Source organism: Thermobia domestica, chromosome 16 (assembly GCF_964235325.1).
Source record: "Thermobia domestica chromosome 16, izTheDome1.hap1.1, whole genome shotgun sequence".
NCBI classification, from domain to species: Eukaryota; Metazoa; Arthropoda; class Insecta; order Zygentoma; family Lepismatidae; genus Thermobia; species Thermobia domestica.
Window position 1 is genome coordinate 93,424,192 of NC_137469.1, and position 15,098 is coordinate 93,439,289.

Genomic DNA, 15,098 nt, shown 5'->3' on the forward strand with positions numbered 1-15,098 from the left:
GATTATCTTTGTAAGAGAAAATAAGAAGAAATGCTTTGATTTTATTGTGTTTAAAGCTATGAGAAAACATCGACTTACACGTAATAAATTAACAAAATATGATTTTATGAGATTCAAAGAGGAATTCTGAGGGAAGAATACATTGATGTTTTTGAAACATTTTTACAGAAATGAAGAATCGTTAGATTTTCACTTTATGAAACTTTTTTCAAACAATATTTATTAGAAATAAATTTTACGGCTAAACAACGATGTAGGGATAAGTGGAGTATGTCTTATGAATCGGAAAATTTACATCAAAGGCGGCAGCACTTGATGATTTACATCGAATTCGCAAAGGTGACGCACTACAACTGAGTGTGACATACCGAGTTGGCTTGACAATCGTTGTGTGCTGGTGGATGATTTTCCTCAATGGAGTGTCATATGACTTCAGTGGCAGAACTTTGGCTGATTTTCGACATTTTTACATCTTGCACGAAATTTCTGGAATCAACGAATTGCTTGCTGTATTGTGGTTTTGGCTTGCTGCTGCAGTGTTATGCCCGAGTTCGAGCTCCTACAGCAACAGTTCACACATCAGACGATGCTGAACACTCGTCGTCAGTTACAAAAAATTGACTGAAGATACTGACGGAGTGGTGGGCTCCGTATTAGTAGTTCGCTTGCCACACTACCTCTTGGGCCAGTTGAACCTTGCATTCGGTCATCACGGTATATAGAAGCGCTTATTGAGTTGTGGAGATACTGCAAGGCTTACAATTCACTTTGTAATTTTGAGCAAAGTTGTTGTCGAAAATTATATTCTTATCACATTACACTAGAATCTCGTTTAACCGAATTTGATGGGACCGATGGCGCTTCACTAGAATAAAAATTTGGTTAAACCAGAATATAGATTTTTTTTTATATACAGTACTCTGCATTGATACTAGCGTGAAAAGACGTTATTAACATATGACACGTTCAAAACTGAACATTGCTAAACTAAAGCCGTACGACTTAAACAATGAGGTTTAATTCGGCTAGTGAATTTTTTTTTTTTTAAAGATTAAATGAACGTTTATTTAGCGATTCGGTTAACCTGGAAATTTGGTTAAACCGGACTGTAGTGTATTTAAATAAGAAACCTTCGAAGTTCGGGGAAACTTATTATCGTTTACCCGCTTATTGTGGAGTGATTTGAACTGCAACCAATGGGAATGATTGGGATGTTCTATAGACAATACATTACATTTAATCCACATCGAAATTTTACTGTAATTTATACAGTAAAACTGTTTTGTATGTACACATGCAAACTTGTAATATTGGGTAGATTTTACTCCCTTTCCTTCCCTATTCTTGATCGATGAACCTCAAAAATGGAATTACTTTGGAAAGTTGGAAGGAGGCATATAAAAGCTTCATTAAATTAGGACACATTCTATGAGTTATCGAGAAAAAAACCTCTTAATTTTGGTCTTTGCTTCGTAACACAGTCTTTATCTTTATGCACATACCTAAAACTGTTGATAATTGAGAGCTAGTTCTAATCTAACGTAACTGAACCAAATTAGAGTTTTCCAATTTCTCTTTCTTTTTTTTCTTAATGCTTTATAAATTATTTAGATTGGGACAGTTTGTAGATCGCTGGATATCCCTTTAAATATAAATGCCATGTTAATGTGTTCTTATAAGGATTCCAGAGTTGTACAGGATCCAGTGTCTATGTAATTTCATTTAATTAAAGATTAGTTCTTTTAATCGTGAATATGAAACGAAGCTCTTGTTTGCGAAAGAAATACGTAACATCAGTTAAATGTTTTAATACCTTTCCTTTGTTTTTCACTTTTTTATTTATCAATTTGCTAATGTGTTGTTCACGACCTCGTCCACTCTTTATTTTCTAAAATTATAAGAGAACCCCACTACGTATCTGCGTGAACGCAACGCAAAATTTGCGTTAATCGGCATAGTACTTACATAATTGATTGTTGCATCCTTCGCATTAGGATGCGAGATGCAAAATTTTGCTAATTCTTGACAGAACGTAAGGAGGCTTCAAATCTACAAACCACTAAATATTACTTTCTGATTTTTCACTAGCTTTGGCCAATTTTATAAACCCAGTTAAATAACATATAATCCACACACACCAAAAAAGAAAAAAGAGGAAGTAACAATATTCCTTGAAAAAAATGAAAGATACCGTTACTTGAAAACATTTTGGATAATTGCTCATTAGCAGAGAGGGAACTGTGAAATTCATAATTAAGACTTCGATATGCTTAGAACAGGATTATTTTTTCTGTAACCTAGCTGTGAAATTTGGTAGTGGAGGGCAGGCTCAAGGTTTAATTAAATAAATTTACGAAAAATATATAATCACAATGCAATGGAAAAAAAAAGAAACAAATTATACTTAATAATTACTACGTCAATTATCGCCAACTCGAACGCAAATTTTACGTTACATTAATCCAAACACGTATGAAATAATAAACTCCCGGCCACTTCAAAATGTCAAGCTTTTTTCAAACGTAAGAGAATCTTAAGATTTTGTTTCAACTGAACCCTCTTGTTTCGGATTCTCCATAGTATTATAGCTATTATTGTTACTAATATCTATTGGACACAAATTACTCTATCGTTGAAAATAAGCAAACGTTAACAAAGCAGCGCTATCAAACGTTAGCAAGGTTGCACTATCTACACGCTCTTAAGGGCCATTTCGCGTGGCGAGAACAGCCAAACGCTACCAACAGAGCTGAGATTAGCCAGATTCCGAGATCTTTGACAGTAGTTTTGTTATTTTGCTTCATCATTGCCGCATCTTCTGATACCGAAGGCTTTGATCCTTACCTGATAAAAGGTACGGAACATGTACTAAACTTTTTAAAGTTAAATCACGTTATGCTGTACTTTTTATTTATAAATACAAATAAAATTACATTTTCGGATAACTTCATTCGATGAAAAGTCAGTCCCAACAGTGAACTTTCTCATAAAAATGACTTATGAATAACATTTGTTTATGAAATGTTAACAAAATTGCATGAGTAGTATAAGAAAGAAAAAAAAAAGTAAACTAACTCTTTTGAATATTTTCGTTAGAAGCAATTTACACAGCATTATAGTGTTAATAATCAGTTATGAATAAAAATCGCCTGAATCGTTTCCGAGAAAACCATCGAAAACTAAACTCACCTCCAACAATAAAATACCTTTTGTGGATTTTCTCATGAAAAATAATTTAATCCGTATTGCAGAATAATTAATTAAACACGAACAAAATCGCCTTAGTCTATCTTGAGAAGATCGTCCTAATAATAATAATAATAATAATAATAATAACAATAATAATAATAATAAAACTCACCCCCAAGAGTAAACTATCTCGTATTTTTTCAAAAAAGACAAATGAGTTATGTAGTATTATCACGTTATTAATTAATAATTTATTTATTAAATAAGAATAAGATCGCCAGTCTTTTTTCAAAAAGAAAATGGGCGGAAAAAAATCACTCCCAAGAGTAAACTACCTTTTATGGATGCTTACCGGTAAAAAATAAATCATTTACATCTCACTGTAATATTATTACTAAAATATATATTTATGAAATATAAACAAAAATTGTGTGGGACGTTTTAGAGAAAATCATCCAGAAAGAACGAACCCCCAAAGACTAAACTACCCATTCTGGGCTTACTAAAAATACGATATGTAACATTGATTACGGTACGTACAACGTACGTATTATAGGGCTGTTAATGAAACATTGATTTATGAAATATGAACAAATTCATTAGAGTAGTTTTTCGATAAAGTCGCGAATTTTGATTTTCTCCCTTCAGTAAACTAACCTTAGTTCTAGAGTTTGGAAGATTAAAATCCTCTAGAGAATCTTAAAGTAGTATAGAAACGTTGAACGGTATTGCCTCTAGACGCGTGAACATACTACATTGGGACGAACAGACAAATAGTACTGTAATTTAAAAATCCATTTCTCGAATTGTAGGGGCCGTGAAACGTGTAAATCCGTTGAACTCTTACACTTCATTTTGTTACTCGGTCATCACAGTTTCTTCTTTCCTACCGGTGCCCCAAAGTAAAAGTGATCACTCTTTTAGTTAAGACCATGGTAAGCACTACCATGCAATGATGATTTAATTTGATGAAATTGAAAAGAGAGGACCATACAAGTTCGCTGAATATGTCGTGGAACACAACAACACACAATACTGTTGATACGTTGGCGGAATCCGACTAAGTGGCATGAGTAATTTGTTAACACAATAAAGCGTTTGGAATAGATACACGTTTGGATCTATGAAAATCTATACTAAATTTATGTACACAATACGAGTATATATACGTACATATATATTATATGTATTATATATCAAGAACAGCAAACCTGGTGGACTCCATGTAATTTCTATAATATTAAAATGCATCCACCGATAACACCTTATCAAGTTTACGTCAAATTGACTTCCTAATTTGCAATATCACTGGTGCCAACCATTCAGCAAACACAAGCAGAGAGAAATCTGGTAAGTCTACAAAGACATTCTGAACTTCACATTTGCATTCAACAAGATTTAAATGTAAATACAAACCGAAGTTGAAAAAAGTAAAAATTCAGCATGTATTGCCAAGCGACAAAATACTCTACTAAACATACCTTTTATTCTTTCTTCTTATGAAGTATCAGTTTACTCGCCAAAACAAAAAGGTCGCCAATGATTTTTAATTATTTGCAAAACATTGCTTCCACACCAACAACTAAAATTACAAAAGCAAAATCAAATAGGTTTGGAAATTTCTGCTTTACATTGCAGCAAATTAACTATATTATTTCCTCAAACGGCAGCTATAAGTGGACAGCGCGGAGCGTAAATTATGACACAAAAAAATAATGGTTGGCACCTTTTAATACACCAGTTAAGTAAAAACTCTCTTCATATACCATACAAGGAATAAACTTTACATAATCACAAAGGAAGTAATTTATCCATTATACTTACAAAATAATGAGATATCAAAGCCGGTTTATCCATTACACACTAAATAATAATAATAATCCGAAACTAATGAACAATCTATCAATATGATATATTAATAATATACAGTAGTCTTTAAAAAAATCTCTAATGTCACAATTGCTCTACATCTTCCGTATGTAAATCATATAAATCTAGTTCATGAATAGGTCAAGTACTATTACACGTAGCACATTGCGAATTTAGATAAACATTTCAAAGACCAATCTCAAGATTGTGATGGTTCATTTTTACAGATTACACATTCTGTTTTGTTATCGACTTTGTCAATTAAGTTTGACTACAAAGCAATAAAGGTCCTTCCTTCTTCCACGGACACAAAAAACTGGTTTTGTTTCTCCCCTCTTTCATTTTTCTTCTTTTAAACTCAAGCAATCCCGCAATCAAGAAGTAAAAGAATAAACCATATACCTAAAGCATGGAATTAATTTGTTTCTCTTTAATTTCATAAAGTCTGGACAAGTATTCATTTTTACAGGTTTATTATTCACGTTTTCATTTGATTTTTAGCGTCCCTTTTAGCAGCAAGGCCATACGAGATGTGGACCTACTGATTAACGTGGAATTCGAACCATATGAGCTCCCGCCGGGTCTCCCACGCCAAAAGCGTGTACATTAACCGCTTAACCACGAAGGAGCTATGTTTATTGTTCACGTTACGTCTTTGGTGTATCTGGACGTAAAGATAAATAACTCGCACGGTATCGGCTTTTGCGAATATGAAAAATACTGAGGTACTGAGAAAAAACGTTTCAATGTATTATGTTGAACAAACATATTATATTGCTTTTATATGTGTATATGTCACATCTCGCACTTTCACATTTGGTTTCTAGCCCATTCATGGACTACTATTATTACTATGGTTTTCCCGATTTGAGGTTCGATTTCTGGTGGGGGTATATGTCTCGGATACATCCCCGAGTAGTGGTTCAGATCCCACTTTTAAACAGTAGGTTCTAAGTCATATAGCTCCGGTACTATAAAGGTAACCAAGAAAGTTCTGTCGCTTTTTCACCCACAAATTCGAACATCGATATATTAGCTAAGACGTACCTGGAATATCAAAAATAGTCCCCATCAGCATCGACCACCTTCTGCCAACTTTTTGAAAAGCCATGGATTCCATCGCGGTAGAACTTGGCGGGCCGTGAAGCGAAGAAGGTATTAAGTGCATTTTGCACCTCTACTAGTGATTTGAACTGGTGTTCTCTAAGGTGATTGTTCAAGGAATGGAACAGATGATAATCGGACGGTGCAATGTCCGGGGAGTGTGGCGGATGCAATAGTGTTTCCCATCCATGGCGTAGAATGGTGTTCCGGGATATCCTAGCCACGTGGGGCTTAGCGTTGTCCTGTAACAGGAGGATCCCTTTGCGATTCAGAAGTGTAGGCTCCAGAGTTTTGAGTTTTTCTTGAACACGGCTCAACTGCCGACAGTACACAGTTGCATTGACGCTCAGACCAACTGGTAGCAGTTCCTGACGCACGACACCGCAAGCATTCCACCAAACATACAGAAGGGCCTTCTTCTGGTACGTACACTCATGTCCAAAATGATTGTCGCATATCTATAACTGTCTTCTTGTAAGAATATAATTTTATAATGATGATGTAGGGCACTTTTAATACTGATACTATGTGTATAATCGGGAAATGTATATTTGTGGTAAATTTCATAGGAAAAGAATTATAAATACGAAAATTCGAATGAGTAAACCAAAATGTTGCTAAATAAAGTTTTATTTTCATTTTACTGTTCTTATTTACTGCTCTTTTGACATGAAATGTGCCAAATATATATCTTTGCCGATTATACACATACTAAACATTGTAAGAAATACCGGGCGAATTCGTTATCAAATTATATTCCTAGAACAACATATTTATAGAAATGCAACAATAATTTTGGACATGAGTGTACATTGCTGGTTTCGGCTGTTTTGGTACCGGTTCATGGGATGCTAACCAATGGCGACGGCGCCGTGGAGTTTCGTACAGGACTCACTTCTTATTACATCTCAACACCCTGTCCACAAATGGCTCCTTCCTCAGACGAGACAGCAAACGAACACAGGTATCTTCTCGCGTTGCTTTCTGGCCCGGAGTCAAATCATGTGGGACCTATCGACCCAACTTGATGGAGGTGCTGCCAAATGGTTTCTTCACTCACATTGAATTGTAGTTCCAGTTACTCACTGTTCGCCTCAACTACTGCCTAAAGATCGTCATTTTGTACATGTGTTGGTCTTCCGGCACTCGGTGCGTCTTCGAGTGTTTCCTCACCATCCTTAAACTTGTTAAACCACCGCTGCACTGTCCGCATAGTCACGACACCCTCACCAAAGGCCTGACATATCTTCCGCCCCGCTGGAGTGGCGTTTGATCCCAGTTTAAACTCGTATAGCATACATGGCCTTATGACGCTCTGTGGAGATCCCATGTTCACCCTGTCCTTATGCAAGTTCACGGTGTAACTAAACGATCATAACCAAGTTGTATGTTGGATATATCCACATCAAAAAGTGACCTTCGCCGTAGCTCCATTCGCATTCAACTCACGGTGTGAGGACCAATTGAACACGAACCTCCAAAAAAACGACAGAACTTTCTTAAATATCTTTATAAAAAGTAAATTTACTTTAAATTAAATGTCTTTTTCATTACAAGGAGTGCATTTGTACACACTTCATACGGAAAAGTAGTAGTTATTAGATGCATGCCACTGCGTACTCGATTTATTTATTTACTGTCTCTTACACAAAGCCGCTTAAACGCAACGGTTATATAGGCTTATACCAATCATATAATACACTGTATTTCTCTACACGTTATTTTAAGATTAATCATTTGCACAATTATACAAGACTAATTAAAAAAATCAAACAATTATGCACTGAGGCTAAGGGAGACAGCAATGATGATATGGATATTAAATAACAGAGTGACAAAAGTAGCAGGAAACGTAGGAACCACGGGAAAACCGCCAAACGATGTTTGTCAAAGCTCACTCCGCGAGACTTGGATCGAACTAGGGATCCCACACGGCAGAGGTGAGTACTCTACATCTGAGCCACCGCAGATCTCAAATATATTGGATGAAATTAAGTAAGTTTCTATAGATAACCTAATTTGTAAACAATACTCTTTACTACAGTATTATACAGGATGGACCACTTATCCTGATACGTCCTTGTAACTTTTAAATTAATTTATTAAAAGAAGATAAAATTTTGTAGAAACCAAATATCAAGAAGGAAGTCGTTTGGCATGCTCTCGATACCACCAGATTAACAATGGGACATTCCACGTCACTCCAACCACGATTTGTCTCATTTGACGTATCTCAGAATGGAATGAAAATTCATGTACTTATGTAGTTTGTGATGCTGAATCTAAAAATGCAAACTGTTTGAAAATTGGTCCATTGGTTCTGGACTTATGAACTTTTGAAATTGTAGCCTGTAACATGAGAAATAGTAGTTGCGAGAGCGAAGTACACATGGAAAAGTGAGTGCAACTTTCTTTAAAGTTAACGCAGAAACTTTTTTTTTTTTTTTGTTTCCTTTCTGAATGTACTTTACAGATACACAAAAGCTATTCTCGCAACGGTAGATGGAAAAGAGAAAATAATCAGTAAGTCAAAAAACTGTAGATAAAAAAACACCTAATATTGTAATTGCAAGAACACATCAGCCCAACACAGGAATGACCCCAGTGTTAACAATTCAATATGAAACTTTTCTTCAAATGGAACTACGTCAGATTTCAAATCTACATGTTAAATGAAAATCCACAATACCACATTTATCAGTCAATACTGCAAGAGCTAAAGATGAACAGTGCAGTACAATTACAACAATTGAGACTACAGATATCAAAATTTTGAACATCAATAATGCAACTGAGGCGGACGGAGCACTGTATATTCGAAATAACTTAGTGACGGATACAATGACTATATAATGTATTTCGAATAAAAATGCACAAAGTTACAAGAAATTAATTAATTAAAAAAACTTCGAGGAAGTGCTTAGAGTTTAATCTCAAACAGTTCCAGAGATGGCGTTGAGCAATACATTTCATGAATAAATAAATAAATAAGAATAAAAACCTTCGATAAACATTTTGTGTTGGCGCACAGAACAATACGAAGGAGAGGAGACGAAGAAAAAACCAGTTTCTTGTCTTATGACCAGCAATGAGCTTTAATGTACTGTTGTCGAATTTTAACTGACAAAATCCAATTAAATAGGACGAAATAACTGTAAAGCAGAACAATCAATTCCTTTCGAATAGTCATTGAAATATTTATTCAAAATTGTAATGTACTACTGCAATAATTCTTACGGCCAGGACGTTCTCAACGTTAGAGATTCCCTTAACTACATAAGCTGTAAATTGTGACTATCACAATCAAATACGAGAACTTGTATGACAAAATAAAATAAATAAATAAGTGAGAACACAAAACAAAACAAACACAAAACAATAAGTGAGCTTAATGATATTTGTCGTAAAGTTTCACAAGGGATTTTAGAAAATTTCGGCAAACAAGCTGCCGCATCGAAAATTTCTTTTAATCTTTCGATGAACTATGGTAATTATGATTTACATAATCATCAACTACGATAAATAGAAAGATATTACTCCATACCTCTATGTCAAATTCCGTTATTGGGCTACCCAAATCCCCCAACTTGTGGATATCAATATATTCCGGAGTCGAGCGTCCATCCATATTTTTCGATTCACCAACAGAAGATGTTTGGGTTAAGGATGCTGGAGTAGGTGGTGACAGTGGTCCATTTTCTTCCTCTTCACTTTCTTCACAAGATAAACTTGCACTGACCTCTCGTTTCATTTCACCACGTTCAAGCATCTCCAAATTTTCTAGTGAGAAAAATAAAATATATTGATTGGTTATTTGGCCAAAATTCCAAATACCACGGCACAACAATATATTCAGATCTATAATACATGGCATTCTTACTTGTAATGAGCAGCTTACATAGAGGCAAATGTATAGTTTTCAGAGAAGATATAGCTACTTGTTCAAACTTCTAGCAGAAGTTGATTGAGAACTTTGGAAAACGTATACAACACGCATTACTGTGTGTGCAAGGAAAGGTGGCTTGTGACAGTTGAGTAGAGCACGTGGAGTATTGGAGGCGCTGTTGCCAGAGGCTCCGCACCAGACACAGCAGGTCTGGCGACAAACTTAAGAAGTTTAACAAGTTGTTTGAACTACCGGCAACAGCGTGGAAGAATAGTGCTGTGATTGGCGAACAATCCTCCCTCTCGTTTTGTTTACAACATGTGCAGCTATCTGTCAGAGGCCACCTTTCAGTAACTCCATAACAGTAGACTAATAAAAAAGATTCCTGATGTAACTCGCCTCTGGTGGGATCTCCTAGGTTTAATTCTTTGTGGTATACAACTCAAATGGAAAATTAAACAAACATTGGTACATTAAAAAATAATGATTTACCATATTTGCTGGCACATGAAACACATCCCATTTATTCCGTTCAATAAAAAAAAAAAAAAAAAAAAAAAAAAAAAAAAAAAAAAAAAAAGTCATTCCATATTATAAACATTTTGCTTTAAAAATTACGTCTCACTTTTAATGAGCAACATATATGGAGTTACCAATGCTTAACTAAATGCAGAATTGCACACGCATCTGGAAATTTCTATGGTGTATGCACATTCAGAAATAAAAGGGGCTGCCAACTGAATTAAACTTTCTAACTCCAATTTCTTAAACTAAACCATGTAGTGCAGTTATTAATGTACTGTAACATTTTCCTGTGAAATACGAACAAAATTGAGAGGGAGTTTCTCTGTGGCTAAGCAGTTAGCGTACGCGCCTTTGGCGTAGGAGACCCGGGTTCGATTACCTGCGGGAGCTCATGTGGTTCGGATTCCACGTTAATCAATAGGTCCCGTCTCATATAACCTCGCTGCTGAAAGGGCCGTTAAATCCAAAATTATAAGGCATTTTCGAAAAGTTCGCGAGAAAAAAAAAAAAAAAACACTCCGCAAATAAACTATTACTGGTAATTTTCCGTAAAATATACTTATGGCATTGTTAGGGTTACTAATGAAATATTTGTTTATAAAATAATAAAAATCTCATGAGTCGTATTTTAAAAACACAAAAAACTCACTCCCTGTGGATATTCTAATGTAAGTGATTTGAAATGAAATCTTAAGAACGACAAGTTTTCTTTCTTTCAGAATTGAAATGAAGTTTGATGTCCCGCGATTATGCCGACTAGGCTAAGGGAAACTCACGCACACGGTGTCTGTCCACTACAAAGTTCACTTGGCGCGAGCTGGGGTCGAACCACGAACCCCATCCACCAAAGGTAAACGCTCTACCACTGAGCCACCGCGGCCCCTCTTATGGAAGTGATTTATTTAACATTATAGGAATATGGACAAAATACCATGAGTTGTTTTTAACCCTTTTAGGATTTCCACTTTATGAGGTAAATTTTAGAGTTTCACTCAAACAGCTACTGCTTTCTTCCTTTTGATCGTAGGATCATGATTCATACTTCGTTTCTTTTCCAGGTTTCCTACTGATTTAGAGAAATCTATTTCCCTGACCTTTGGCAGGAAATTCCCTGACTTTCATGATAGCTGTCGGATGACTGACATAAATAAGGAATAAATAACGGTGAATATTTACACATGAGAACATTTATTGTATTGAGACAAAATAATTCATTGGTCATAAGTACATTCCACTTACCACCCATAAAAATCTGAGCAACCTTCCATTCTGTGATCATTAATGATTGGCTAAGCTGAAAATGGTGTACAATTAATGTAAGAAAAAAAAAATATTATAAAATTTCCCTGATTTCCAGTCTTTTTCCCTGAGTTTCCCTGACCAGTAGGAATCCTGTTTTCAGGATAGAGCATACTTTTCAACGGTACCACTCGCTTGTCTGTATTACACACCAGAAACGGAAAATCGGGAGATTTTTCGAGGAAAAAAAAATTGAGCCCTTCTGGCCCGGGCCTGGGTTCAAGTAGGGATCTGATTTATATATATATATATATATATATATATATATAAAAGAAGTTATTATGTACATAATAAGTGTGCAAAATTTCAATCTTGTATCTCAAAAACTAAGGTCGGGTGAAATCTTCGAAAGTCTGAAGATGACCCTTGACCTAGAGTCATGGTTCAAACGCCATTTTTTTCAGTATAACGAGCCCTTCCCAATGGTACTATTCACATGTCCGTATCATACACCTGAACTGGAAAACGTCCAGATTTTTTTTTTTAAAAAAAAACACCAAAACACTGCCCTTCTGGCCCCGGCCTGGGTTCACGTACGGATCTGATTTTTTTTAAAAAAAAAAAATAATACGTTGTTATGTACATAATACGTATGCAAAATTTCAATCGTGTATATTGAAAACAAAGGGCGGGAAAAAATGTTGAAAGTCTGAATTTAGGCCCGATATGCGTATATATATATATATATATATATATATATATATATATATATATATATATATATATATATATATATATATCCACATTATAAAAATGTATTATCATTACTATTTGGCCTAGAGTCATGGCTCAAACGTCATTATTTCTGACTTTCTGGATCTGAGTTCGCTATTTGTTAACTCATGTAGTTCCTCAATTGTTTCATGATATGAAAAATTAAATGAAATCTTTCAGTTTAACGACCACGTTTATACCTTGGAGACTAAGGGAGGTGATGAAAATGAATGAAATAGTAGAATGAAGAAAGTAGAAGGAAGCAGAATACCTGAAAACCCACGCAATGGTAGCCGTCCACCAAGTATTAGAGGGGAGCGCTCTACTACTGAGCTACTGCGGCCCTTCATGATGATGGGTCAATACCAGAAAATGTTAATGGTCCAATTGGGAGTAGAACCAGGGAGCACACTACGAAGTCACATGCACTAACAATTCAGCTAAGCAAGTCAATAAATAAATAAATAAATAAATAAATAAATAAATTAATTAATTAATTAAAAAAATGAGCAACCCGTTTCTTTTTTGATGTTCTTATTCGCACTTGGAAACCAACCTTTATGATGCTTATGCTGACGAGAAAAAGCCAATCTCTCCAAAAGAAGAGAGTTCAGTACATAATCAATTTTGTTAAAATCTTATATAGGTTAAAGGGAGCTTCTGGGAAGTAAGTTTTGTTTTTAACATGACTGAACACTATTTGAGATAAATTATAATAATAAAAGTGATATCGGATATCACAAATAGAACTGCGTATCAGAAGAATCAATTTTTGATATCAATACATTAAGAGGGGATAGGCTTAAGCGCGTTAGCCCTTTTCCTATGCCACTGGTGTAGTGTGGATTTATGCGTACACTTTGAATAGTATGGTTAAATAGAATATACCAACCTATATATTAAACTGATAGGTTTATATGTTTGTGGCCAATTCCGTTGACAATGATATTTCGGAAACCACAAGCTCTAGAAAGATGTCGTTTTCACTGATCGATTGCAAATTTTATGTCGACTGTTCAGTTTTAAAAATATGACCGTTATTTCTTTATTACACTTTTTATGGGTACACTGAAAGTACTAAAATTTTAATAAGTAAAGCATGATATCCTTCCAACACCACACATTTGTATACGGGGTTAGCGTTTCTCTCCGGAGTTTGTTTCATGGCCAAATGATAAAAAACGAAGAATAACCATTTCTGCAGTCTAAGATGAATATTTATTGTTTGGAGTGTTTTGCCGAATGAATACAATATATTATTGACATAATTAACTGCGTGCGCGCACACACACACACACACACATACACAGCAGCGACTCTATAAAAACAAACGCACGGATTTGTCAGATAAGTAATATATATACACACACATTTAACAGCACACGAGGGGTCCAGAGGGGGAAAAATGGTATATAAAAAGAATATTTTGTTACTAAAATATCCCTTTTTCGCTATTTTTACGCCTCAGATACATGTGAATGGTACCGTCTGAAAGGCAGTTCTATGCTGAATAGAATAGTGTTTGAACCCTGATCCTAGGGTAATTAGGGATGTCTCAGGAAATTTTTAACAAAAATCCTTCTTTATACGGGAATCTGGGGTACTGTAGGTATATTATATATATATATTTGGGCGGGCTTACTTTTGCACCTAGAAGACTGAAATTTTGCACAAACATTCAGTCCACCGAGTAGTATTTATCAGATCTCTGCGTTAAAACAGGGGGTCCAAAAGAGATATTTTAACCAAAAAATCCCTTTCTTTGCGATTTTCCCGGCTTAGATACATGGCGGAGACATGTGAATGATACCGTCTAAAAGACATTTCTATTCTAAAGAGAATGATGGACGAACCATGATTCTAGGATAATTAGGGATGTCTCAGGAAATTTTTACCAAAAATCCCTCTTTATACGGGAATTTGGGGTATTGTGGATATATATATATATATACTGGCGGGCTTACTTTTGCACCTAGAAGATTGAAATTTTGCAAACATTCAGTCCACCTAGTAGTACTTATCAGATTTTTTTTTTTTTTTAGATCTCTGCGTTAAAATAGGGGGGTCAGAGGGGCAGAAAGTTTAAAATAGGGATATTTTAACCAAAAAATTCCTTTCTTCGCGATTTTCCCTCCTCAGATACATGATGGAGACATGTGAATGGTACCCTTTGAAAGGCAGTTCTATTCTAAAGAGAATGGTGGACGAACAATGATTCTAGAATGAATATGGATGTCCCAGGAAATTTTTTTACCTGAGATCAGAGTCTTTTGCGGTAATTTGGGACACTGTGGGGATTATTGATAAAACTTTTCCCGCTCTTACTATTCAAGATAAAAGCTTGAAATTTGGAACACACATTTAGTCTATCCAGTAGTATTTATCAGATCTCTACGTTCACACAGGGCCGTTCCAGATGGGCCCAAATTGTGACAAAAATTCCCGGAAATTTCCCCTCTCCTGCTATATGGTAAGTGGTACCATTTGAAAGCATGCTCTATTCTGAAGAGAA

The 15,098-nt window shown here is 35.2% G+C and overlaps 1 protein-coding gene across 4 annotated transcripts in view; it reads right to left on the bottom strand.

Annotated features, from left to right (window-relative positions):
- LOC145673246 (uncharacterized) overlaps positions 1-15,098 on the bottom strand; it is a 70,902-nt gene that overhangs the window by 5,703 nt on the left and 50,101 nt on the right. For 3 of the 4 annotated variants that reach the window (XM_081742758.1, XM_081742757.1, XM_081742759.1), the window contains exon 4: positions 9,707-9,942. In XM_081742758.1, the coding sequence (XP_081598884.1) occupies positions 9,707-9,942 (236 nt within the window). Of the gene's footprint in view, positions 1-4,670; positions 4,772-9,706; positions 9,943-15,098 lie in introns of all 4 variants that reach the window. The other variant, XR_014128736.1, reaches the window with a different exon arrangement.